We start from the raw sequence: 23,933 nt of genomic DNA, 5'->3' as shown, positions 1-23,933 counted from the left end.
CTTCAAGGCTCAAGCTTCCCCTCTCTCTCTCTCTCTCTCTCTCTCTCTCCTCTCTCTCTCTCTCTCTCTCTCTCATCATCATGGCCCAAGCTTCCGCATCAAGTGAACGCGTGCCCTTGGGCGCGAAGAAGAAGAAGAAGGACGAAGCTTCATGTGGGACGAAGTGCATTCCGGAGTGTTGGGAAAGGCCGATGGTGCCCGTGCATGGAAGTGCAAACTATGCACGACTATCCGGCACTACTAAAGTACGTGCTCACCACCTTAAGCTAGAGGGACAACAAGTAGCAATATGCAAGGCGGTCAACGAGCAATTGTTGAAGGTATTCGAAGCCAAGGATGCCGCCATCAAAGCCAACAAAGAGGAGAAAGACGCGGCCAAGCTCAAGTGTCCCGCAATCGACCCCAACGACTTGGTCTTTCGCTCTTCTACACCTTCGTCGATCGGTGGTGATAGTAATGCGGCAACGGCAGAGATGGGGGCTACATCATTTTGATCGGCATTTTTAATGCCCAATACTACTCCGGTCTCGACTCCCAAACCTCACGAACGTACCCATACCACTTGGGATCCAAAAAGGAAGGAGGATGTGGATGCAAGTGTTGCACGCTTTTTCTATCATGATCACTTCCCCTTCATAAAGGCTCGGTAAGACTATCATTCTCTCATAATTTGCCATCTTGATTCTCTTCCTCATCTAAATAGTAATCCTAATACCTCTTGTGTGCACTCTGTAGGTCGTAGTACTTCAAGACAATGTGCACGAGGATTGGAGAGTATGGGGCACGCTATGTGCCACCCTCTTCCGAGGCCCTCCGCACTACTCTACTCGATAGAGAGAAGGCCGTTGTGGAGATGGCAACCCTTAACATGAAGAGGCAATGGACGATTCATTGCGGATGGATGGAGCGACACAAGGAGGAGGTCAATCCATGGCATTGTTGCCTATTCCAAAGGGGAGATGTATTTTGCCCACTCCCATGACGCCACGGAGACGGGGAAATTAGCAGATATCATTGCGGGTGAGTGGGCCTCGATCGTAGAGACCATTGGGTCGGACCTTGTGATAGGTCTAGTCACCGATGGGGAGGCATCAAACAGGGCAGCCGGAGCTATTTTGGAAGGCACTAATCCTCACATCACGGTGTCCTTTTGCATGGCACATTGCCTTAACAACCTCTTGAAGGATTTCAACAAACTACCTTGGATAGAGCCTCACATTGCATCCACGTCCAAGGTGGTTGCTTTCATCAACAACCACAACATACTTCGAGCCGAGTTCTTGAAGCGGTCGGGGGGGGGAAGTGCTTCTAAAGTTTTGTGAGACACGCTTCGCCTACAACTATCTAATGGTGAGCCGCTTTGTAGAGTGTCAAAGTGCAGTGCGGCAACTCTTCATCAGTACAAAGTTTGCCCAGACTACCATGCAAGTACAGTCGTAGGGATCATTTGTACAGGGAAGGTGGATGATCTTGAGTTCTGGGAGTCCCTAAAGAGTATTGACAAAATGGTGAAACCAGTGATCCACTTGCTTAGAGTGATGGATGGTATGCAACCTTGCATCGGCGAGGTCTATGAAGCAATTGATCGCATTGTCGAGGCCCTTGAAGAGCATGAGAAGGACCCAGATAGGCTGGAAGAAATCAAAGACTTTTGCAGTAGCAGGTGGAATGCCTATAGTTCACCTCTTCATGGTGCAGCTTTTGTGTTGGACCTAGAGTTCCAGGGTGCAGGGTAAGAGCATGATTCGGAGGTAAACACACATTGGAATACCATCTTGGAGAAGCTTCACCCTGATCGTGACATGCAACGCAAAATCAAGGATCAGCTTGCATTTTATAGGGATATGCGAGGATCATTTGGCACAGTCGATGCCCAAATTGATCGCACCAAGATTTCCTCCGTCGTGGTGGTAAGAAAATGGTTCAGATGGTCCCGATCTTCAGCGACTTGCCGTCCGCATTCTCAGCCAAGCGGTTAGCTCCTCTTGCTTGGAGCAATTGTGGAGTGTATATAGCCACATTGCATCTAGAAAGAGGAACCGACTTGGAGTGGAGAAAGCAAATGACCTTGTTTTTGTAAGTGCAAACTTAAGAATGCTTTGCAAGTCAGCATCCAAAGTGACACATCCTTTTCTACAATGGGAGATGGAGGCAGAGGCAGACGTGCTTGGAGAGGCAGGAGGATCTACGCATGAGGATGAGCCTACACAGGAGGATTGGGATGATATTCATGACGTCCAGGACTCCACTATAGATTGGGAGGTGGGATGCTCTTCTGCCCCTACCCAGATGTGAGCATCAGGCATGAGTCATGACTCATTGCTCATTGGTTTTTGATATTTGTTTCCTTTGTGGCCGGCCGCGGCCGGCTTTGCCCCCTTTTTGTATTGCACTACCATATGAGTGATTGAGTCTTGACATGTCACCTAGTGACTCTTACAGTTGTTATTTAGCACTCTAGCCTCTACATGTCTTTTTGTAGCGCCTTGGCTGGCCTTGTAAGCCATCTTTATCATCTATGATTTATCATCTTTTTGCTCCAAGCTTTTGGGTGGAGTCTGGACTCTATTCTTCAACTTTGAGTTAATGTTCTTTCTATGAAGAATCAAGATGCTTTTGTAAAGGATGATCCCAATTCATGTATTGCGTATTGCGCAATCGTGTGTAAGCTTTAAGACTGAAGAATCATTGTAGAGCATGCCTAAATAGGATTCTACTTGGACAACGTTAGTGGGGATGTCGTGGTATTTAGTCAATACTATGCATGATGAAGCTGATGGTTATATTGTCTTGTGGGTGACTAACATGGGTCTGTACCTTGCACTTTCCTTTTAAGGGTGAATTTGGGCTTATCCTGGATTCATCTAGGTTTTTTTTTTTTAGTCGTATAGCGGACATGCAGACTTCACATTGTGAAGTTTTCGTCCGAGTTATGACCAGTTGATATAGTGCTAATTGTTTCTATCTTTTGTGTTGCGTATGCCCTATCAACCACCTCATTTTTGTGCTAATTTTTCCGATTTAATGCTTCTTTTAGTGCTAGGCTTCATTATGGCTGAGTTTGCCCTTGATCTCCGGAGTCATGATAGAAACTCAGTATGTTGAACCTTTGTGTTGATGTATGCTCGTGTGTGCGTGCGTGTGGTGTGTGTTGTGTTTGGGAGCATATGTTAGTACCTAGTTCTACACCCACTATTGGGCACTGACGACGTTAGTGGGGATGTCGTGGTATTTAGTCAATACTATGCATGATGAAGCTGATGGTTATATTGTCTTGTGGGTGACTACCATGGGTCTGTACCTCGCACTTTCCTTTTAAGGGTGAATCTGTGCTTATCCTGGATTCATCTAGGTATATAATGGGTGTGTATGGCTCTCTACTAACATAGAGGTTAAATCCAACTTAATTTAAGCATATTTTAAACTTACCGTTCCGGCCCCCGTTCCCGTTCCGTCTCTTGGGGGGGGGGGTTTCTGGAAATGTTCCGGGGGCCCCCGTTCCCGTTCCGGGTAACTTTGAGCCACTTGCTTTTATAGGAGCGATTTTTCTCCGGTGATGCTTGCTTGGAGTTTTCCCAGTGGGCACTTTTCTCAGTGCGCGTCATATTTGCTCTTCTCCTTGTGTCCGTTGCTCGGCTTCGATAGAGAGAGTTAGTCACTTGCTTTGGGATTGCTGCATTACTAGAGTTATTCTTCGCCGCATATCAGCTTGTATGCAGCTCCCTTTTCCCTCGGTGGTCTTCCATAATGGTTTTGGGCGTTTGGCATTCTCTCGCCTTCCTTACGATTATTTGTGGTCTTCTTTATGTGGGTCAGATTCTGGGCTTATTGGACCCTGTGGCGCCAACGTAATGGCTATATGTTCCACGGCTTCGATGAAGTTCCTTTTCAATTTCTCAAGGTTTCCCTTAAGCAATCTTTACGTTTTGCCTTGAAAGTTGGTGCGATCACCCCAAAGATGCATCATCTTTCCTATGAATGTTTCTAGCCTTTTTTTTAGAGCGGAACACTTTTGTGTTCTTTCCTTTTTTATATGATCCTTTCCATGGATTTTCCTCACCTTGAGGTTTCCCACCTGTAAATTAATCCCAAAGATTTGCAAAAAAAAAAAAAAAGTGTGTGGGGGATAAAAATATGGGCTTGTAGCCTTTTATTACAAAATTTTCCATTTACAAAATCCGGCCTCAGCCAGTATCGACATAGAACCAAAGGAGAAAAAACCTCCCAACATAATACATGATACACAAGCCGGGGGAGAAAACCTAAGGATTTGTACATGGAGAATTAATGCATGCGCATGGGACTAAAGAGGGAACTGAGGAGTCGTCGTCCAAAATACTGCTGCATGAATCTGCCTGTGACAAGCAGCGGCCTTCAAGCCATGCATTACACATCAATACCATGCTCCCACGACACCGCGACAACATACCCAAAGAGTGAATATACTGGCTCCTCTATCTACACCAAAAATAGTGCAACTCATCCTGAAAAATCTCGTGTACTCTAAGGGACAGGGAATCCCTTCTAATGTGCACGTAATATGATCTGCATCCAAGCCATAAGAACTCTTATGTGGTACCCCAAAGAGGAAGCAGTCCTCCTACAAAGCCGAGCTGATAGTTTCTGAAGGAGCCATATGATCCTTCAAGACAAACACCAAGAATGGCTACCATGATGACTACATCTCTTTATGCACTATATGAGCAGGTATTGGGGAGAGGGAGAGCTCAATCCCCAGGAGGTATGTCAGAGATTATTGCTAACACTATTGATGTTAAGCAAGGATGCCCACTCTCTCCCATATTTTGGATTATACATAGAAGAGGTGGCTGACTTCAATACATGTGGTGAAGGAGACGGAGTCGACTTCCCAAGTACTCCAGTCCATATTATGCCGTATGTCGATGGCATTGTATTGGTTTCTCAGTCTCCAAGAGGATACAACACACTTGCATGCATTAGATGAATTTTGTACACAAAGAGGCTTCACATTGAACCTTGGGAAGACCAAGGTTCAATGTGAAAGGTCATGATCTTGGGAAGACCAAGATCATGACCTTTCACACCTCGAGAAAGGGTGGGAGCCAGGCTACATTCATTCTTGCTGGCGGTCACGTGGAGGTAGTCACTTCATATGTATATCTTGGTGTCACTGACACAGGGGTATGCTTCATTAGGTATGTTAAGAGAGAGTGCCACCAAGCACACTTTCACGAGCCCCAAACAAAGGGGTTGCTGTTTGAAACTCTAGTCACAACTGCACTGATGTACGGAGCTGCGGTATGGCGCCAAGCCTAGCTGCACACTGCCATGGGTACTCATGATAGCACGTATGATAGACAGCAAACCTTCAGTACCTCATGGTATTGTTCGAGCCGAGTTTGCTGCATCACCCATGATGGTGGAGGCCCTATCTCAGACCATACGCCTTTTGAATGGTTTCAAGGAGATGTCACACGATCGCCTCGCACATGACTGCTTATAGTATAGAGCTTTTGAGGCTTTCAAACAGTTGGGCTGAGGCCCCTTCAAAGATGCTATACTATAGAGAGTGCTTCGAAGAGCAGTTTGAAGGATGGATTCATAGAGAGACCCAGATACATGGAGGGCTATTACCACATGGGTCAACGGTGGCAGTTGGCCAGCTCACGGCTTTGTCACATCGCCTTGAGATAGGGACTGGCAGAGCATTTTGGATCGAGAGTATGCAGACTATGCAAAGAGGAGGCGGGTGGTTAGCAGAAGGGGGAGATGGAGGAAGAGGGGCAATATGGATGCAACTGCAAGGCCTACAATGCCATGAAAGGGAGATAGTCCACCCTCTTCGGAAAGCAGGGCTCCTTCTACCGTCTCTTACAGTCAGCAAACCAACGCGTGCTAGGGGGGTTTACACTGGAGATTCAGCGACACAGAAATCTCCTTGCAAGCTCAGACGGTACCAACAAGCGGGAGGTATCAAAACAGAGATGGCTGAATTCTTTTAGAGATCCATCCCACCTTGGACACCCACACAATAGGGAGTTACCCTCCAGAGAATAGAGACACTCAAAGCCAACACGATACAAAGACCAGCTAGATTTTGGACACCTCTCAACCATCCAGATATAACAGAGATCTTAGACTACTTCCAACAGAAGACTACAGAGCACCTGGCTCAGCGCAAATCAACCCCGTACATATTTTTCGGGGAGCGGGAGCTGTCGACACCCCTGTTAGTCCCTTACCGGATTCATCCTCCTCACGTGACATGACGCAAGCCAAACTCACACTTAAGACAAACGTAGTGAGCGGACATCAGGCTCACCTCCCAGACATAGAGCCAATACGGGCTCACCTCCGAGCCTAGGAGCCTGCAGCCAAACGGCCTAGCCTCTACCACAAGGGCTGGTGTCTGATACGACCAAGCCCACACCAATACGGTGTGCTGTCAAGGGCCTAGAGTCCAAGTGTGGTGATCACACAAGATGTCACGCAAATGAGACTTAAGTCCTATTTATAGGACTTCATAACCAAAGGGCTAGCTAGGTTCACACTGGCTGAACATACTATAGGCGCCCATCCTTATGTGTGGGGACGTAACACTTTCCCCCTATTTTTAATTGTTGTCCTTGGCAATATCAGCTCGTAGCATGTCCTCCATAGTTTGATTTTGCTTTTGGTCTATTCGTTACTTTTAGGATGATCTGAGGATAACAAGCACAAACGGATTTCCAATTTTTGGAAGATCGTTTGCCATAAATTTCCTATGAATTCTAAATCACAATCACTCACAATTTCATCAGCAAAACCATATAATTTATGTACATGTTCCACAAGAGCTGAGCTAACTCGTAGCTCTCTGGTGCAACCGAGAGCTGCTTGCACGCTTGCCATTGCTGCCCCTTGCGCTACCCTTATTCAGCCTTGACCCCCCCCCCCCCCCCCCCCCCCCCCCCCCCCTCCCCCCCCACTCCAACGCTCTTTGGGCTGCTCCCCTAAGCTCGTCTTCGGTGGTATTTCCCAGTGGCATTGACTCGCCCTTGTCGCTCCACCTCGCTCTGCTCGACGCCCTCAATTCGCCTTTGCTCGCCATCACAACAACAGACACAGATGGAGGATTTTTCTCCGCCATAGAGGAACTCGATGAAAGCCCCCTCGCCCGACCCCGTAGAACCCACCATCCGACTTGCTCTTTCACCAAAAGAGCAAGCGAGCTTAAAGTCTGAGGTGGCGCGCCTTCAGGCCAGCTTTGTTATTTGCAAAATTATCGGCACCTGACCTAGCAGCGGGGAGTTGCGAGGTCTGCTCCAAGCGATCCTTTTAGCAGAGGTGGGCAAGATCATCGACGTACAGCTTCTTGGGCTCGGCTACTATTAGATAGAGTTTGAATCTTTCGAGATGGCGTCCAAGGTCATTGTGATGAGCCCCCATCCGAGCATGAGCGTGCATTATTGTCAGATTTAGAGTGTGCTTGAGCTTATGCTGGTTGTTTTCCTCCCCATTCCGCCACTAGCCAATGAGTGCCGTATGCTAGATTGGACTTTATGTGACACTGTTCTTGATGCCATTTTTGTCCGCAACATTTATGATTCTCTTCTGCAGGAGTCTTGGCTTGCTGACCATTGTAATGCGCTTTGGTCTTTGCATAAATCTGGTCTGTGGTGGAAAAAGACTCTTATTGCAATTTGGAAGAGCCACTTGCCTCTTAAGGAGCGTTTGTTTCTTTGGCATTGTTTGTTGGGAGTTCTTCCAGCTGGAACCCTCCTTGCGGCGCGTTGCATCAGCCCTTCTCGTTGTGTCAGATGTTCCGCTAGTGATGAGGCTGCCAGATATCTGCTTCGGAATTGGCACCTCACCAGGGCTTTCCTTGACCGCATTTCTGCGTGTATGCACCTCCGATTTCCCTTTGCGGGTTTCCACAAACGATTCTGAGTATTTGGCATTCTCCCAACCTCCCTTCAGCAATTTTGCAATCTTATTCCCATGGGTCAGATTTTGGTCACTATGGTCTTTGTGGCGCCAACGCAATTTTCGCATGTTTCATTAGCAGGAGGCGGATCCTTTTCTTTCGTTCAAGATTTCGCTTAGGCAATCCTTACATTTCGCCTTTGACGTTGGGGACAATCCGTGGACACTTCTATGTTTGCTTTTAGAGCTCTGTATCTGATCTTTCTGGTGGGTATTCCTCATTTTGAGGTTTCCCACTTGTAAATTAATCAAAACAGATTTACAAAAAAAAGTGTTGTTGCGGTGGAAGTAGCCACTCACACACACACACACACACACACACACACACACACACACACACACACACACACTTTTTTTTGTAAATCTGCTTTGATTAATTTACAAGTGGGAAACCTCAAAGCGAGGAAAACCCACGAAAAGAAAGGGATACAAAGACGGAGCACTATGAGGCTCCGAAGGCTACAAATAGTCAAAGTAAATCCTGTAGGCATCAAGAGTGATGTCTCCAGCTTCATACGCAAAATGCAGCGCTTGACCAAGAGATAATTTGAAATAGGGAAAGGGGTCAACAAAAGTGCCCTTGAACATTAAGGAGTTCCTATGATGCCAGATGGCCCACATAGTCCAAAATCTGACCCAGGTGAAGAAGACCGCAAACTGAGATTGTGGTGACCGAAGCACCCCGCACCCCAAAAAGCCAAAATCGTCTGTGAAAAGAGCCGGAAGGAAAACGTAGTTGAAGAGCAGTCGACACTTGCCGAATGAAGGCTGTGGATTGACGACAACACCATAGCAAGTGTGGCACGGTCTCCTCAGCTTCAAGGCATTTGGGGCAGCGGGAAGGCGCAATATGCCGAGCATGCAACACACTGCCAACAGGTAGAGCTCCCACCAAGCACCGCCACAAGAAAACACATTCCTTCAAAGGCAGATGTCTCTGCCAAATGCGAGACAATGCGTGTTGCCACCACAAGGATGACTCGGAAAGCGACCACAGCTGATTACCCCGATGCACAATCCATACATCAGACTGAAGAATGGCATAGACATTGGCAGCTGAGATGCAGTGCAATCTAGTAGTAGCTAGATTCCAATCAGAGAAGCGAGAGTCTTCATCCAGAGGAGGAATGGGCGAATGAGCAGCAAGCATGTTTTGAATCTCCCGCCTGAGAGGAGAATAGTGAAGACCCAACCGAAAGCGGGAGACGGCATCAGCGAAAGAAAGAACATAACCCGAGTCATCAACCACCTCATGCACCTGACAGATTCCTTTTTGCGAAAGAAAATACGCTTGGCGAGGGGACCGTTGAACCAAAGTCGAAGCAAAAACCCTGTTCCAATGCAGACTCTCCAAGCGAAGAAAGTTACCCCCAGAGGATTGTCGACCATCCCAAGCCAAATGCGAAGTGACAACCTTCCAATCAACAATTAGAGAAGTAAAGGGACATCCAAGAATGTGTCCTTCAAGCTTCCCAAAAACATCCCAATAAGTCGGTTGCCAATGACCAAAAGAAGGGGTGACAATGTGCGCACATAAATGTGTGACCATGAGAGCCCAGGGTTGCTGTTGCTCCACCAAAATTGGCAACAAACGTAGCTTTCCGAGCCAGAAGATGATGTCTCAAGTCCAAAATATTCAACCCTCCAAGCCGCTTGGGAGACCACTGCTTGTCCATAGATAAAAGCCGAATGCCCCTCTTGGTAGACGAGGTCCGCCAAAAAATGTTCTAAAATATTGGACATGAGAGACTGCAAGCGCAATCGAGGCCAGGATAACAAAGGCAAGTAAAACTGCACATAAGCCACAAGGATGCATTGGACAATCCTGAGACGCACATGAAGTGGCCATGTGGACAATTTTCAATAATTCAACTTGGAATGTAGACGTTGGAGCACCCAATCCGTTTTCTTCATAGCCGATACATTCCAACCCAGCGGATAACCTAAATGGCGAACCAAAACATGGGGAGGAACAATCTCCCCAGGCCACAATATCCTATGCCAGTCACACTCTTTGAAAGGCAATAGCTTGGATTTGCAAAAGTTAACTTTGAGACCTACTGCCAATCCAAACAAGTGAAGAGTATGCGTAATCTGTTGTACATCATCATAGTTATTACGAGGCATGAACAAAGAGTCATCCGCATAAGCCTGACTAGCAAACTATCGACCTGAAGGTAAAGTAAGGGCATGTAGCTTACCAGTGGAGGTCAAGGAATCCAAATACATAAATAAGGGATGAGTAGCGATCGCATAAAGCAAAGCACTCAGAAGGCAGCCCTGCCGTATCGACCGTCCCAAAGGCCAAGATTCTGTAAGAGAACCATCCAGCAAGCCTACAGAAGTACTCTTTGCATACAAGAAAAGCACGACACGGGATAGCCTAGGCCCAAAGCCCAAATGTCGCATGGTATCTGCAATGTAATCCCAAAGAACAATATCAAATGCCTTTTGAATGTCAACCTGCATGACTAATACATCCTGTCGAGTATATTTTGCATATTCCATACCAATAATGACATTTGTGAGGTTATCAATAATTTGACGTCGCGGAATGAAGCCTTATTAAGATTGATGCAAGCCTTCATGCAGAAAACATTTGAGTCGGTTAGCAAGCATTTTTGCCATTAATTTATACATCACAGGCATAAGTGTAATAGGTAGCCAATGTGAAAATTCTTCACACAATGTATGCTTAGGGATCAGCTTGAGTAAACCTTGTTTCCAAGAGGAGGGTAATTCCTATTGTTCCCAAGCTGTATTCATCATGAATAATAGAGACAACTTCAAATAATCCCAGAAAGACAAGAAGAATTCCACAGAGGGACCATCCCAACCAGGAGCTCTCCATCGACCTAAATCAAGCAAGCTGGCATACAATTCCGACTCAGTGAAAACAGCTTCCAAGTCTTGAGCCTGCCACAAAGGGAGAATGGAAGTGATATGTGATAGAAACATGTGACGCGCCTGGTGAGCTTCTCTCGTGGGAGAAGAAGCGGCCTCAAAAATCTTGCTATAATGAGAGCGTTGGGTTAGTGCTAGCTCTCGAAAAGTGGTGGTCCACTCCCCTGACGGTAATTTAACTCTCCGTATAGCTTGAGACTGCCTCGAGTGATGCAAATGCTGAAAAAATTGTTTAGAAGCACATCCTTTATCTGCAAAAGCCTGTTGACGAGCTCGAGTCTGCCATTTGGCCAATTTCCTCTCATCATTGTGCCTTAATATTGCACGAGCAGAAAACAATTCAGTCATTTGAGCATCGGTAAGAGAAGAATGATTAGCCAAGTGCATTAATCGGCTACAAGCATCCTTTGCGTGGTTAACTTGTTCCCTTAATTGTGACAAATAATCCCTGCCATAATCCTGTATAACTGATTGAACACGCATAACAAAACGAAACCACGCTATGTCCATGTCAACATACATCTGGGAGAGCAAAGGCGGGATGATATTCACAATCATAGTGCGAAAAGGCTCATGCTTGAGATAAGCATTATTAACATGCAGCAGTCTTTTCTTGGGTAGGCGATCATTGACATCAAAAGAGTCAAAACGAAGTTTCGAGCATACGGGAAAATGATCCGAGAGACACATAGCATAATCAATCGTCATCTCGCATACAAAGTCATCATATTGTTGCATGTGAAAAAGATACCAGCGATCCAGCCGAGCGCGATACATGGATTGAGCATTGTGCTGAAAAGTAAAGCCTGGATCAGTCGCATGCAAAAAGGGCCACAAATCAAGCCCATTACAGGTCGACATAAATTGGTCCAAAGATTGCTGTTCCATATGAAGCATATGAGAATGGCCAGTAGTATTATCTGCAAGGTTTGGTGCATTATTAAATCCCCGTAGAGAAAGGCAACAATAAGAAGAGATAGCACTCCACAACCGTGCTCTATCTGCAGAAGCTGTGTATGCATATAATCTCCAAATTCGAAAACTTCTCCATTAACAATACATTGGATGACCATTCATCTCCCAGCCGAGTCATAAAAGACCAAGGTCGGGAAGAGTTCACGTCGAACAACCATAAGCACTCCAGAATGGCCAGCTGATCCTGCATAAGCTATCCAATAGCCCGCAAAGTAAGAAGTCTGTCCTACAAAGTGGTGCTGGTTATGCTCTTGAAGAACCACAATGTCTGCTTCACATGTATGTAATTAGTGCCAGGTAAGCCGCCACTTGTCGTGATTGCATAACCCACGCACATTATAGGAGATGCAATTTAAAGAACTATGTATTCTATATGGTATATACAGTGGAGGAGGAAACAGGGAAAGAAAGGGGAGAATAAAACTCAAGTACCAGTGCCCATCAACACATCCTCCCCAGCTGAAGGTGCCTGAGAAGGTGGATCAATACCTGGACCTAGATAATTGAAAGGAAATGCACCTTGCGATGAAGAAGCTTCTCCAGTAACAACCTCCTTGTAAGAACGAACAACCTTATCCCAAGCTTCAGCCAAAGAAGTGTTGTCATTACAAGGGAGTTTTTTCTGAGCAACATTCTTTAAAGGAGGCACATAATTACGGGAAGATGCCGGGACACGAAGTGTAGCAGCTTTGACGGGTTTCTTGGGCACTATCCAAGTTTGAGAGGTCGAAACCTGTTCTTTGCCCTTGTCTTTAATATTTGGAGAAGCAGAAAGTGTAGACAATTGTACTTGTTTCCCCTTGCCTTTAATCGCCCCAGCTGAGGGGAAGGAGGTTGAAACTCCTTCAGTTTGAACCTCAATAGAAGGTTTCGGAGGCGAGCGAGGTTGAGGAGCAGGGACGGTTGAAGGAGGTGGTTGCAAATTTGGTTCCAGACATTCGGACTGCATATGACTAAATTTGCCACATCGGAAGCAAGAATTTGCAAACTTGCCCCATTTAAGCTTAAATGGGCGCTTTCCAACCCATTGTATCCGCAGAATCGACCGAAATACCTGCTGGTGTGGGGATATCTGTGTCCCACAAAATACAAAAACGGTTTGTGTTTGCCTCCAGCTTAGGAGGGCAAATGACTTTGCCTAACTGAGCAGCCAACAAAGGAAGAAAATGATGCCAAGTGCGAGGAAAGTCGACCACCTCAACCCATACGGGACACTTGTGATGAATGAGACTCTGATAGTCCTTGGTAAGAGCCGAGGGTAGCACATGAGTCATCTGCGTATTGAAGAAAAGAGGGACATTTCAAGCAGAGCATCCCGAGCATCCATGTCAGCCAGCAAGACTTCGTAGAACCCTCGTGCACCGAAGTAAACCCCTCGGACTGCTTGCCGTTTGAGTAGGAAATCAACCCATTGGCCTACATCCTGAGCAGTAGGCATTCTTCCCGGGAAAAATAGAATCACAGCGTTAAGTGCATATTGAGCAACAAGATCCATGAGCTCCTGTATAGGGATGCGCACTTCCATAACAGGAGCGGATCCTTCCCAGGGTTGACGGGCATCCTCGAAGTCCTCATGCAAACATTCTTTGATAAGACTCAAAGCATCCATCTCCGAAGTTTCCATGGCTTTCCGACGCTTATATATACATTGATCAATGGAATCGATGGGAAGCTCTCACACACACACACTCTTCTTTTTTTGGGAGTTTTTGATATATGACTGCTATATACACAGGCAGACACACACCGGCTAGCTGTACAAAAACACACCCCCCTCTCTTGCACACAAGACGACGGAAGGACCGCGTGCAAGCGAAATCAAACTTCCACCCCCGGCGCGCTGTGAAGGGGCTGCACAGGGTAGATGTTTTTCAGAATAGAGTCGCGCGACAGACGAGGCTAAATGATTCACCGCACCCAAATTCGCCACAAGCGTATACACACACACACACACTCGACATAGACACACACACACACACAAGGCGGCTGTGATGCCCCACACCACACACACTGCAAATCTGACTAGCACGTTCGTGACTTCTGTGCCCTGCTGTACTTTGCCTGTAAAGACACTTTCAATACTTCACACACACACACACACACACACACACACACACACACACACCAAGTAGGACTGCACAGAGCGCTCACTGCAGCAGTAGGTAGCGCAGGTCCTAGGGTTCGTGCAGGAGGGCAGAGGGTGCTATTGGCTACAACAGTAGATCGCGTAGCTCCTAAGGTTAGCGCAGGAGGGCATGGGTCACAGGCCAAGCAGGTGTGCAGGGGCAAACAGTACGCAGGTGCTGCAGTGCGCAGAGCAGGTCAAAGAGCAGGGAACTGGCAGCGCGCAGGGGCTGCAGTGCAGAGAGGAGGGCAGCGCACAGATCAGAGCAGCGTTCTACTCTCACACACACACACACACCACACAAGTGGGAAACCTCAAAGCGAGGAAAACCCACGAAAAGAAAGGGATACAAAAGACGGAGCACTATAAGGCTCCGAAGGCTAGAAACAGTCAAAGTAAATCCTGTAGGCATCAAGAGTGATGTCTCCAGCTTCATACGCAAAATGCAGCGCTTGACGAAGAGATAATTTGAAATAGGGAAAGGGGTCAACAAAAGTGCCCTGGATTATTAAGGAGTTCCTATGATGCCAGATGGCCCACATAGTCCAAAATCTGACCAAGGTGAAGAAGATTGCAAACTGAGATTGTGGTGACCGAAGCACCCCAAAAAGCCAAAATCGTCTATGAAAAGAGCCGGAAGGAAAACGTAGTCGAAGAGCAGCTGACACTTGCCGAATGAAGGCTATGGAGTGACGACAACACCACAGCAAGTGTGGCACGATCTCCTCAGCTTCAAGGCATCTCGGGCAGCGGGAAGGCGCAATATGCCGAGCATGCAACACACTGCCAACAGGTAGAGCTCCCACCAAGCACCGCCACAAGAAAACACGTTCTTTCAAAGGCAGATGACTCTGCCAAATGCGAGACAATGCGTGTTGCCACCACAAGGATGACTCGGAAAGCGACCACAACTGATTACCCCGATGCATAATCCATACATCAGACTGAAGAATGGCATAGACACTGGCAGCTGAGATGCAGTCCAATCTGGTAGTAGCCAGATTCCAATCAGAGAAGCGAGAGTCTTCATCCAGCAGAGGAATGGGTGAATGAGCAGCAAGCATGTTTTGAATCTCTCGCCAGAGAGGAGAATAGTGAAGACCCAACCGAGAGCGGGAGACTGCGTCAGCAAAAGAAAGAACATAACCCGAATCATTAACCACCTGAAAAACCTGACAGATTCCTTTTTGGGAAAGAAAATAGGCTTGGCGAGGGGACCGTTGAACCAAAGTCGAAGCAAAAACCTTGCTCCAATGCAGACTCTCCAAGCGAAGAGAGTTACCCCCAGAGGATTGTCGACCATCCCAAGCCAAATGTGAAGTGACCACCTTCCAATCAACAATTAGAGAAGAAGTAAAGGGACATCCAGGAATGTGTCCCTCAAGCTTCCCAAACACAACATCCCAATAAGTTTGTTGCCAATGACCAAAAGAAGTGGTGACAATGTGCACACATAAATGTGTGACCATGAGAGCCCAGGGTTGCTGCTGCTCCACGAAAACTGCCAACAACATAGCTTTTCGAGCCAGCAGATGACGTCTTAAGTCCAAAATATTCAACCCTCCAAGCCGCTTGGGAGAACACAGCTTGTCCATAGATAAAAGCCGAATGCCCCTCTTGGTAGACGAGGTCCGCCAAAAATGTTCTAAAATATTGGACATGAGAGACTGCAAGCGCAACCGAGGCCAGGACAACAAAGGCAAGTAAAACTGCACATAAGCCACAAGGATGCATTGGACAATCCTGAGACGCACATGAAGTGGCTACGTGGACAATTTCCAATAATTCAACTTGGAATGTAGACGTTGGAGCACCCAATCCGTTTTCTTCATAGCCGATACATTCCAACCCAGCGGATAACCCAAATGGCGAACCAGAACATGGGGAGGAACAATCTCCCCAGGCCACAATATCCTATGCGAGTCACACTCTTTGAAAGGCAATAGCTTGGATCAGTCGCATGCAAAAAGGGCCACAAATCGAGCCTATTACAGGTCGACATAAATTGGTCCCAAGATTGCCGTTCCATATGAAGCATGTGAGAATGGCCAGTAGTAATATCCGCAAGGTTTGGTGCATTATTAAAATCCCCGCAGAGAAAGGCTTTGGAACGCCAACAATAAGATGAAATAGCACTCCACAACCGTGCTCTATCTGCAGAAGCTGTGTATGCATATAATCCTCTAAATTCGAAAACTTCTTCATTAATAATACATTGGATGACCATCCATCTCCCAGCTAGGTGATTAAAGACCAAGGTCAGGAAGAGTTCATGTCGAACAAGCATAAGCACTCCAGAATGGCCAGCTGATCCTGCATAAGCTATCCAGTAGCCCGCAAAGTAAGAAGTCTGTCCTGTAAATTGATGCTGATTATGGTCTTGAAGAACCACGATGTCTGCTTTACATGTATGTACATAGTGCCAGGTAAGCCGCCACTTGCCGTGATTGCATAACCCATGCACATTATAGGAGATGCAATTCAAAGAACTATGCATTCTATATGGTACATACAGTGGACGAGAAAACATGGAAAGAAAGGGGGGAATAAAACTCAAGTACCAGTCCCCATCAACACATCCTCCCCAGTTGAAGGTGCCTGAGAAGGCGGGTCAATACCTGGACCTGGATAATTGAAAGGAAATGCACCTTGTGATGAAGAAGCTTCTCCAGTAACAACCTCCTTGTAAGAACGAACTACCTTGTCCCAAGCTTCAGCCAAAGAAGTGTTGTCATTACAAGGGAGTTTTTTCTGAGGAACATTCTTCAAGGGAGGCACATAATTACGAGAAGATGCCGAGACACGAGGTGTAGCAGCTTTGATTGGTTTCTTGGGCAGTATCCAAGTTTGAGAGGTCGAAACTTGTTCTTTTTCCTTGTCTTTAATATTTGGAGAAGCCGTAAGTGCAGACAAGTGTACTTGTTTCCCCTTTCCTTTAATGGCCCCAGCTGAGGGGAGGAGGTTGAAACTCCTTTAGTTTGAACCTCACTAGAAGGTTTCGAAGGTGAGCGAGGTTGAGGAGCAGGGGCGGCTGAAGGAGGTGGTTGCAGATTTGGTTCCGGACATTCGTACTGCATATGACCAAATTTGCCACATCGGAAGTAAGAATTCGCAAACTTGCCCCATTTAAGCTTAAAAGGGCGCTTTCAACCACTGTATCCCCAGAATCGATCGAAATACCTGCTGGTGTGGGAATATCCATGTCCCACAAAATACAAAAACGGTTTGTGTTTGCCGCCAGCTTAGGAGGGCAAATGACTTTGCCTAATTGAGCAGCCATCAAAGGAAGAAAATGACGCCAAGTGCGAGGAAAGTCGACCACCTCAACCCAGACGGGACACTTGTGACGAATTAGACTCTGATAGTCCTTGGTAAGAGCCTAGGGCAGCACATGAGTCATCTGCGTATTGAAGAAAAGAGGAGACATTTCAAGCAGAGCATCCCGAGCATCCATGTCAGCCAGCAAGACTTCGTAGAACCGTCGTGCACCAAAGTAAACCCCTCGGATTGCTTGCCGTTTGAGTAGGAAATCAACCCATTGGCCTACATCCTGAGCAGTAGGCATTTGACCCGGGAAAAAAAGAATCACAGCGTTAAGTGCATATTGAGCAACAAGATCCATGAGCTCCTGTATAGGGATGCGCACTTCCATAAGAGGAGCGGATCCTTCCCAGGCTTGACGGGCATCCTCAAAATCCTCATGCAAACATTCTTTGATAAGACTCAAAGCATCCATCTCCGAAGTTTCCATGGCTTTCCGACGCTTATATATACACTGATCAGTGGAATCCATGCGAAGCTCTCACACACACACACTCTTCTTTTTTTTGGGAGTTTTTGATATATGACTGCTATATACACAGGTAGACACACACACCAACTAGCTGTACAAAAACACACACCTCTCTTTCGCACACAAGACGACGGAAGGACCGCGTGCAGGCGAAATCAAACTTCCACCCCCGACGTGCTGTGAAGGGCCTGCGCAGGGTAGATGTTGTGCAGAGCAGTGTCGCGCGACAGACAAGGCCGAAGGATTCACCACAGACCCAAATCCCCCACAAGCGTACACACACACACACACACTCTACATAGACACACATACACACGCAAGGCGGCTGTGATGCCACACACCACACACACTGCAAACCTGACCAGCACGAAGGTGACTACTTCATACACACACCCACACTCACTCTCACCCTAAAACACACACAGTGACGAAACCTGTACAGAGCCAGCAAGGGCTGGCTACGCCAAGGAGAAACAGCTGCGACGAAACACACACACTCACACACCCCCACGCAAACTGACAGGAAACCCTTGCTGAAGCCTGCCCGCTGCTGAGGCTCTGGTCATCTTTGATGGGCCACGTGCAGGCGAGGGAAAACTGCAGCCACTGGCTCACTGTGTGGAGGCTGTGCAGGGCAGAACTGTGCGACAGAGGAGCAGCAGAAGGGTTCGCGACACCTCAGAGATTCCACACACCACACGCACACACACACACACACCACACACACACACACACACACACACACACACACACACACACACACACAAATTCAATGCAATTTTGCTTTCATTCAATAAAAGGCTAGAAGCCCATATTTTCATCACAAAGGCACATACAGACACAGGCTTGCATGTGCCTTTGTGTGCATGCGTGCATGTAGACATACACCCACACCCACACCCACATGCTAGGTTCACACCCACAAACATAGCCACAATGAACAAATAAATGCTCTTACAACAGAAATAAGCATATCCATATTCATATGCATCGATGTCTGTGTGTGTTCATCTGCTAAGTAGTGCCAATAGTTCCATCAAGCAAACCCATGTTTTGTTGCAATCTTTTTCAAAGACTGGTACTTGGGGGTCTCATACACAGGTTCAAACCATCAAGCAAGGCTACCTCCTAAAACGATCTTCAAGTGTCCGTGGAGATTGGAAAAGGAGATTTTTTGTCCTTGACAGTCGAGGGATTCTCTACTATTATCGCAAACATTGGGGAAAGCCAACGGTAACTGTTTATGACTTTCAAAGCAATACTTAAGAGTATTTTCAGAATGTACCATGTTGTTTTGCTATTTTCGTGGATCTACATGAAATACACCGTTCTGGTTATACTTGTGTGTGTGCGTGAGCACACTTATGCATGTGTATTCGTACATATATACGTTAAGGTTTCCATACTTCTCTTTGTTGAGGAAGGGGAAGGGGATGAAATTCAAGATCTCAACTAGTGGACGATTTCTTGCAGGATGACAAGACTATTGCACATGATACTGTGAACTTGCTCACATCCACCATTAAATTTGATGCTGAACAAACAGACTTGCGTTTTTGTTTTAGGATAATTTCCCCCACAAAGCATTACACACTACAGGTATGCAAAATTTGTTTCTTGTTCATTTACTTTTTTTGTAGAGGAGAATGTGTTCATGGAGGTGCTTCTTTATTGGCAGGCAGAGAGTGCCATGGATCGAGTCGACTGGATTGACAAAATCACTGGAGTGATTGCTTCACTGCTGAATTCTCAGATACCAATTCCGGTTGGCCTTTTGAATGTACTGTTGAGCATTATATCCAGTTCTCTTATCTGATGTTCCGGCATATTAAACATTTGACTCGTGCTTCAGGGAGGGTACAGCCAGAGGCTACCACGAAGTCCTGTCGATGCTGGTGGTCATCAGCGCACTGCAAGTGAAAGCAGCTCAGTCAGTGGATCCTTGGACTTCGACCCATTAGCTTTTGAGGATTCTGCAACCCCCCCCCCCCCCCCCCCCCCCCCCCCCCCCCCCCCCCCCCCCCCCCCCCCCCCCCCCCCCCCCCCCCCCCCCCCCCCCCCCCCCACCCCCCCCCCCCCCCCCCCCCCCCCCCCCCCCCCCCCCCCCCCCCCCCCCCCCCCCACCCCCCCCCCCCCCCCCCCCCCCCCCCCCCCCCCCCCCCCCCCCCCCCCCCCCCCCCCCCCCCCCCCCCCCCCCCCCCCCCCCCCCACCCCCCAAAACCCCGCTCGCCCTTCTTGCACCCTCTCTCTCTCCCTCTGCTCCCTCCTCTCCCCCCACCCCCCCCCCCCCCCCCTACCCCCCCCCCCCCCCCCCCCCCCCCCCCCCCCCCCCCCCCCCCCCCCCCCCCCCCCCCCCCCCCCCCCCCCCCCCCCCCCCCCCCCCCCCCCCTTTTTTTTTTTTTTGCTGCCCCGTGCGTAGAGAGAGAAAGTTGAGAAAACTATAGCGTAGAGAGAGAGAAAATTAAAGCGTAGAGAGAGAAAACCTGCGTGCGTAGAGAGAGAAAACTTGCACGCGTAGAGAAAAATAAAAAAATCCACCCAGGTGTTTTCCCCCCCTCTTCCCCTTCCCCACTTTATCTTCCTCTTGACTTCATTCTATCTCTCTTCCTCTTCTTTTGCAGCCTTCAATCATGAGGAAACAAAATGGCAAGGATGACTCTATGGAGGTTGCCATTCAAAAATGCAAAGAAGAAATGAGCGAGTCCATCAACAAGATTAATCGTCGCCTCCTAGGTACTATTAAGACACTCGACGAGCGCGTGTTGGCACAGGAAAGCACGATACATACACTTGAGGATCGTGTGAAGGTGCAAGATGAGGAAATTGCACTACTCAAGAAAGAGCTTGCAGAGGTGCGATTGCAAAATGTTCTCGAAGAGGGAGAGCTTCAACCCTCAGTAATTGAAGAGCTTAACACGATTAAAGAACAAGTACGGGCCATCAAAGAAGGTGAGGAGCAACAAAAAGAAATGACGACCTCATGGGTAGATGTCATCACAAAGACCCAACAAAAAGCAGAAGAGGCCAATAAATGGATCGAGATTGTCAAGAAAGGAAAGGGCAAGGAAATAACCCCCACCCTGACACCAACCATCTTTAACTAGACACTAGAAGAGGAGAAAAGGAGACGTGTGCGGGCCTTACACGTAAGGATATGTGGCCTCAGAGACCAAGATAATGTGGATGAAGAGGTGAAAGAACTCATGACTCTGGTCGGTGTGAACGAGCAGACGCATATGAGGGCTTGGAGAGTGGGCAATAAAAAAAGTGGGAGCAATGGGGAAACCTCGAAGGAAATGGCACTCATCCTCCGTTTCCCCTCCATGAAGCGAATGACTTCTTGAGGAAGAGACCAACTCTAAAGAAGACTGGCATCTTTCTTGGAGATGACCTCACCCTCTCGCAAATTGCTCATATACAAGAGGTAATGCCGGAAATTAGAGCAGGAAGGGAGAAAGGGAAGATTGCTTTTTACAGAGATGGAAGGGTGGTGATATTGGAGCGACGCTAAAGATGGCAGCCTGGAATTGTAATGGGTCACTCCGTCTCGATGTAGGTGACTTTGATGATAGTTTCACTGGGGGAGACATCATTTTCTATTCTGAGACGCATCAAGCCCTTGGGCAATCCATGCCACACGTGAGCGGATATAGGTGGGCGATAGCCTGCAGACAGCAGGCGCCAGATCGGAGCATCGAGGACGGGGCTCAGGGGTAGTGGCAGTTTTATTCAGGGAGGAGTTGCGGCCATTGATATATATAGCGCGCAAGGATGAGCAGGCTAGGTACATGTGGGTGAGGCTAAGGGCAGAGACATGCAAATACCTCTACATTGCTATTTCTTACTTTCCTCCTAATACGTCAGTATATGCATCACCTAGAGGATAGTCCCCCTTTGCTATTTTGGACAATGACATATGGGAGTTTTCCAAGGATGGTTACAATATCATACTAGGGGACTTTAGTGCTAGGATTGCCCATCACTAAACAATATTTTATGATACTTCCGAGTAGATGCTTAGGGAGCTGGACGTTAAAGAGATGGGCCTATCCAAACTATCACAAGATGAGGAGTACACTGAGTATGGCAGATACTTGATAGATATGGGAACTGCACATAGATTGGCCATTTTGAATGGCCTACAAAGATTTTCGACAGCTGGAGGTTTTACATGCTTTCCACATCGACATGGGACTAGTACAATGGATTATGTTATGGCCTAGTCAGTTCTCATTCCATTCTCTCAGGATTTCATGGTGGGCACTAGGCAAGTTGGAGTAGCAGTTGACCATGCTATCTTGTCTTTCACTCTTATGTTTCAGTTCAGCACAGCTCCATTAGGAGAAGTCCCCATGCACACCCGGTATACCTTCGTGAGAGAGACGGATTCTGTGTATATGGATGAGATATACAGGCAGCTCTGCACTCAGGAGCCGCACGGACGGCCACTAGATGAACTCACTCAAATATTGTTAGAGACGCTCTATGATGCAACATCAGAGGCATACCCCCCTCGTCACTATATGGCACGGCTCTGGGTAAGAGGGGATCTAGGGCCCAAATTTGGGGGCGTGAGGCGGCTTTAATCTCCGCCATCAAATCACGCAGTGAACTAGGGGTGGGTGAACTGGGGGTGAACTAACAATGAACTAGGGGCAGGTAAGCTTGAGGTGGGTGAACTGGGGGTGAACTAGGGGCACCTAAACTAGAGTATAATCATGTGCCATGCCAACATGGACAACGACGTGCGCTAGCGTGGTGGTAGGGCATTCGTGTGGCAACCGAGACGTCCCAGGTTCGATCCACACCTCACGAGGCGGGTGCACTAGGGGTGAACTAGGGGGGTGAACTAGGAGTGAACTCGGGGCGCCATTTTTGCCTCGAGTTCACCCCTAGTTCACCCCCTAGTTCACCCCTAGTTCACTGCGTGATCCGACGGCCGAGATCAAAGCCGCCTCGCGTCCCCAAATTTGGGCCCTAGATCCCCCCTGGCCAGAGCCGTGCCATATAGTGACGAGGGCATACCCCCACAGCCAGCCTACACGGAGACGATCTGGGAGCATGCCCCAGAACAGTTGGTATTACGAGGAGTGTAGAGAGACGAGGATCAAATTACAAAGGGAAGTGCTCATGGGTATTACCACACATAGACAGTCACTGATTATCTTTCACCGCTTAGTGCGACGAAAGAAAAGGGCTTATCTATCTTAGCTAGAGCGGGATCTGTATCAGCTATTCATGAGTCAAGACTCAGGCGAAGCATGGAGTCTATTCCACAAGCATTCACCACCACCAATGATCACCTCCACAGAGACATGGGGGGAATATCCCACATCTCTCTACACAGCATCATGGCAACCACCTTTGCCGGACCCACTAGAGACATGTACTTTCTTTATTGCCGAGAGGGTAAGGAAAACCATTGACAGGATGAAGACAAGGAGAGCACATGATCATGATGGTCTGGTAGCAGAGCACTTCATCCACGCCAGAGATATGCTTGCAGAGCTTCTCGCTATGATGTTTAATGATTAATCGAGCCTTGTATGAAGGCTTTCCTGAGACTTGGAGTATGTCTACAATTGTGCCTATTTTCAAGTCAGGGAGGTGGAAAAAGAGATGAAGGAGTGGAAAACGGAGATGGAAGGATGGTGGAAAGAAAAGGCCAACCTCATCCAAATGGTCTTCAACAAGGGCAAGCAATGGAAAAAGGAGAAAGAAGACTTCCAGGCAGAAGTCCAAGCGCTCTGGGAAGAAGTCTTAGCCCTCAAGCGAGAGCTTGCGGAAACTAGAATAGGTAGTCGACTTGAAGAAGGAGAAATCCAGCCCTCGATGATAGAGGAACTCAAAGTCATCAAAGAACAAGTGCGGAAGATCAAAGAAAAAGAGAAGCAACATAAGGCGAAGACGTCATCGTGGGTAGATGTAATCACGAAAACACAAAAGAAGGTAGATGAGGTTGAGAAATGGATAGATGTCACCAAGAAAGCGGAAGGGAAAGAACCAACAGCCATCCCCACTCCCACAATCATCAAGATGACCCTAGAGGAAGAGCAAAGGAGGAAGGCTAGAGCTTTACATGTACAAGTGACCGGTCTAAGAGACCGTGATGATCTGGAGGGGGAAGTCAAAGAACTTCTAATTATGATGGGTAGTGACGCCACTCTCACAAAGGCATGGCAAGTGGGG

At 47.6% G+C, this 23,933-nt stretch overlaps 1 protein-coding gene across 1 annotated transcript in view; it reads left to right on the top strand.

Annotated features, from left to right (window-relative positions):
• The window catches only part of LOC147464340 (ADP-ribosylation factor GTPase-activating protein AGD3-like), a gene marked incomplete at its 3' end in the record, with an annotated part of 102,265 nt that extends 82,543 nt beyond the window's left edge, over positions 1-19,722 (top strand). The window contains exons 12-15 of the mRNA XM_086514243.1: positions 18,846-18,977; positions 19,218-19,343; positions 19,423-19,509; positions 19,597-19,722. Coding sequence (XP_086370369.1) covers positions 18,846-18,977; positions 19,218-19,343; positions 19,423-19,509; positions 19,597-19,722 — 471 coding nt within the window. The remainder of the gene's footprint in view (positions 1-18,845; positions 18,978-19,217; positions 19,344-19,422; positions 19,510-19,596) is intronic.
• Positions 19,723-23,933: the final 4,211 nt, after the last annotated feature.

This window comes from Adiantum capillus-veneris, chromosome 1, assembly GCF_014529385.1.
Source record: "Adiantum capillus-veneris isolate H3 chromosome 1, ASM1452938v2, whole genome shotgun sequence".
Lineage (NCBI taxonomy): Eukaryota > Viridiplantae > Streptophyta > Polypodiopsida > Polypodiales > Pteridaceae > Adiantum > Adiantum capillus-veneris.
Note: the sequence above shows the minus strand (reverse complement) of the source record. Positions and strands in the feature narration are given on the sequence as shown.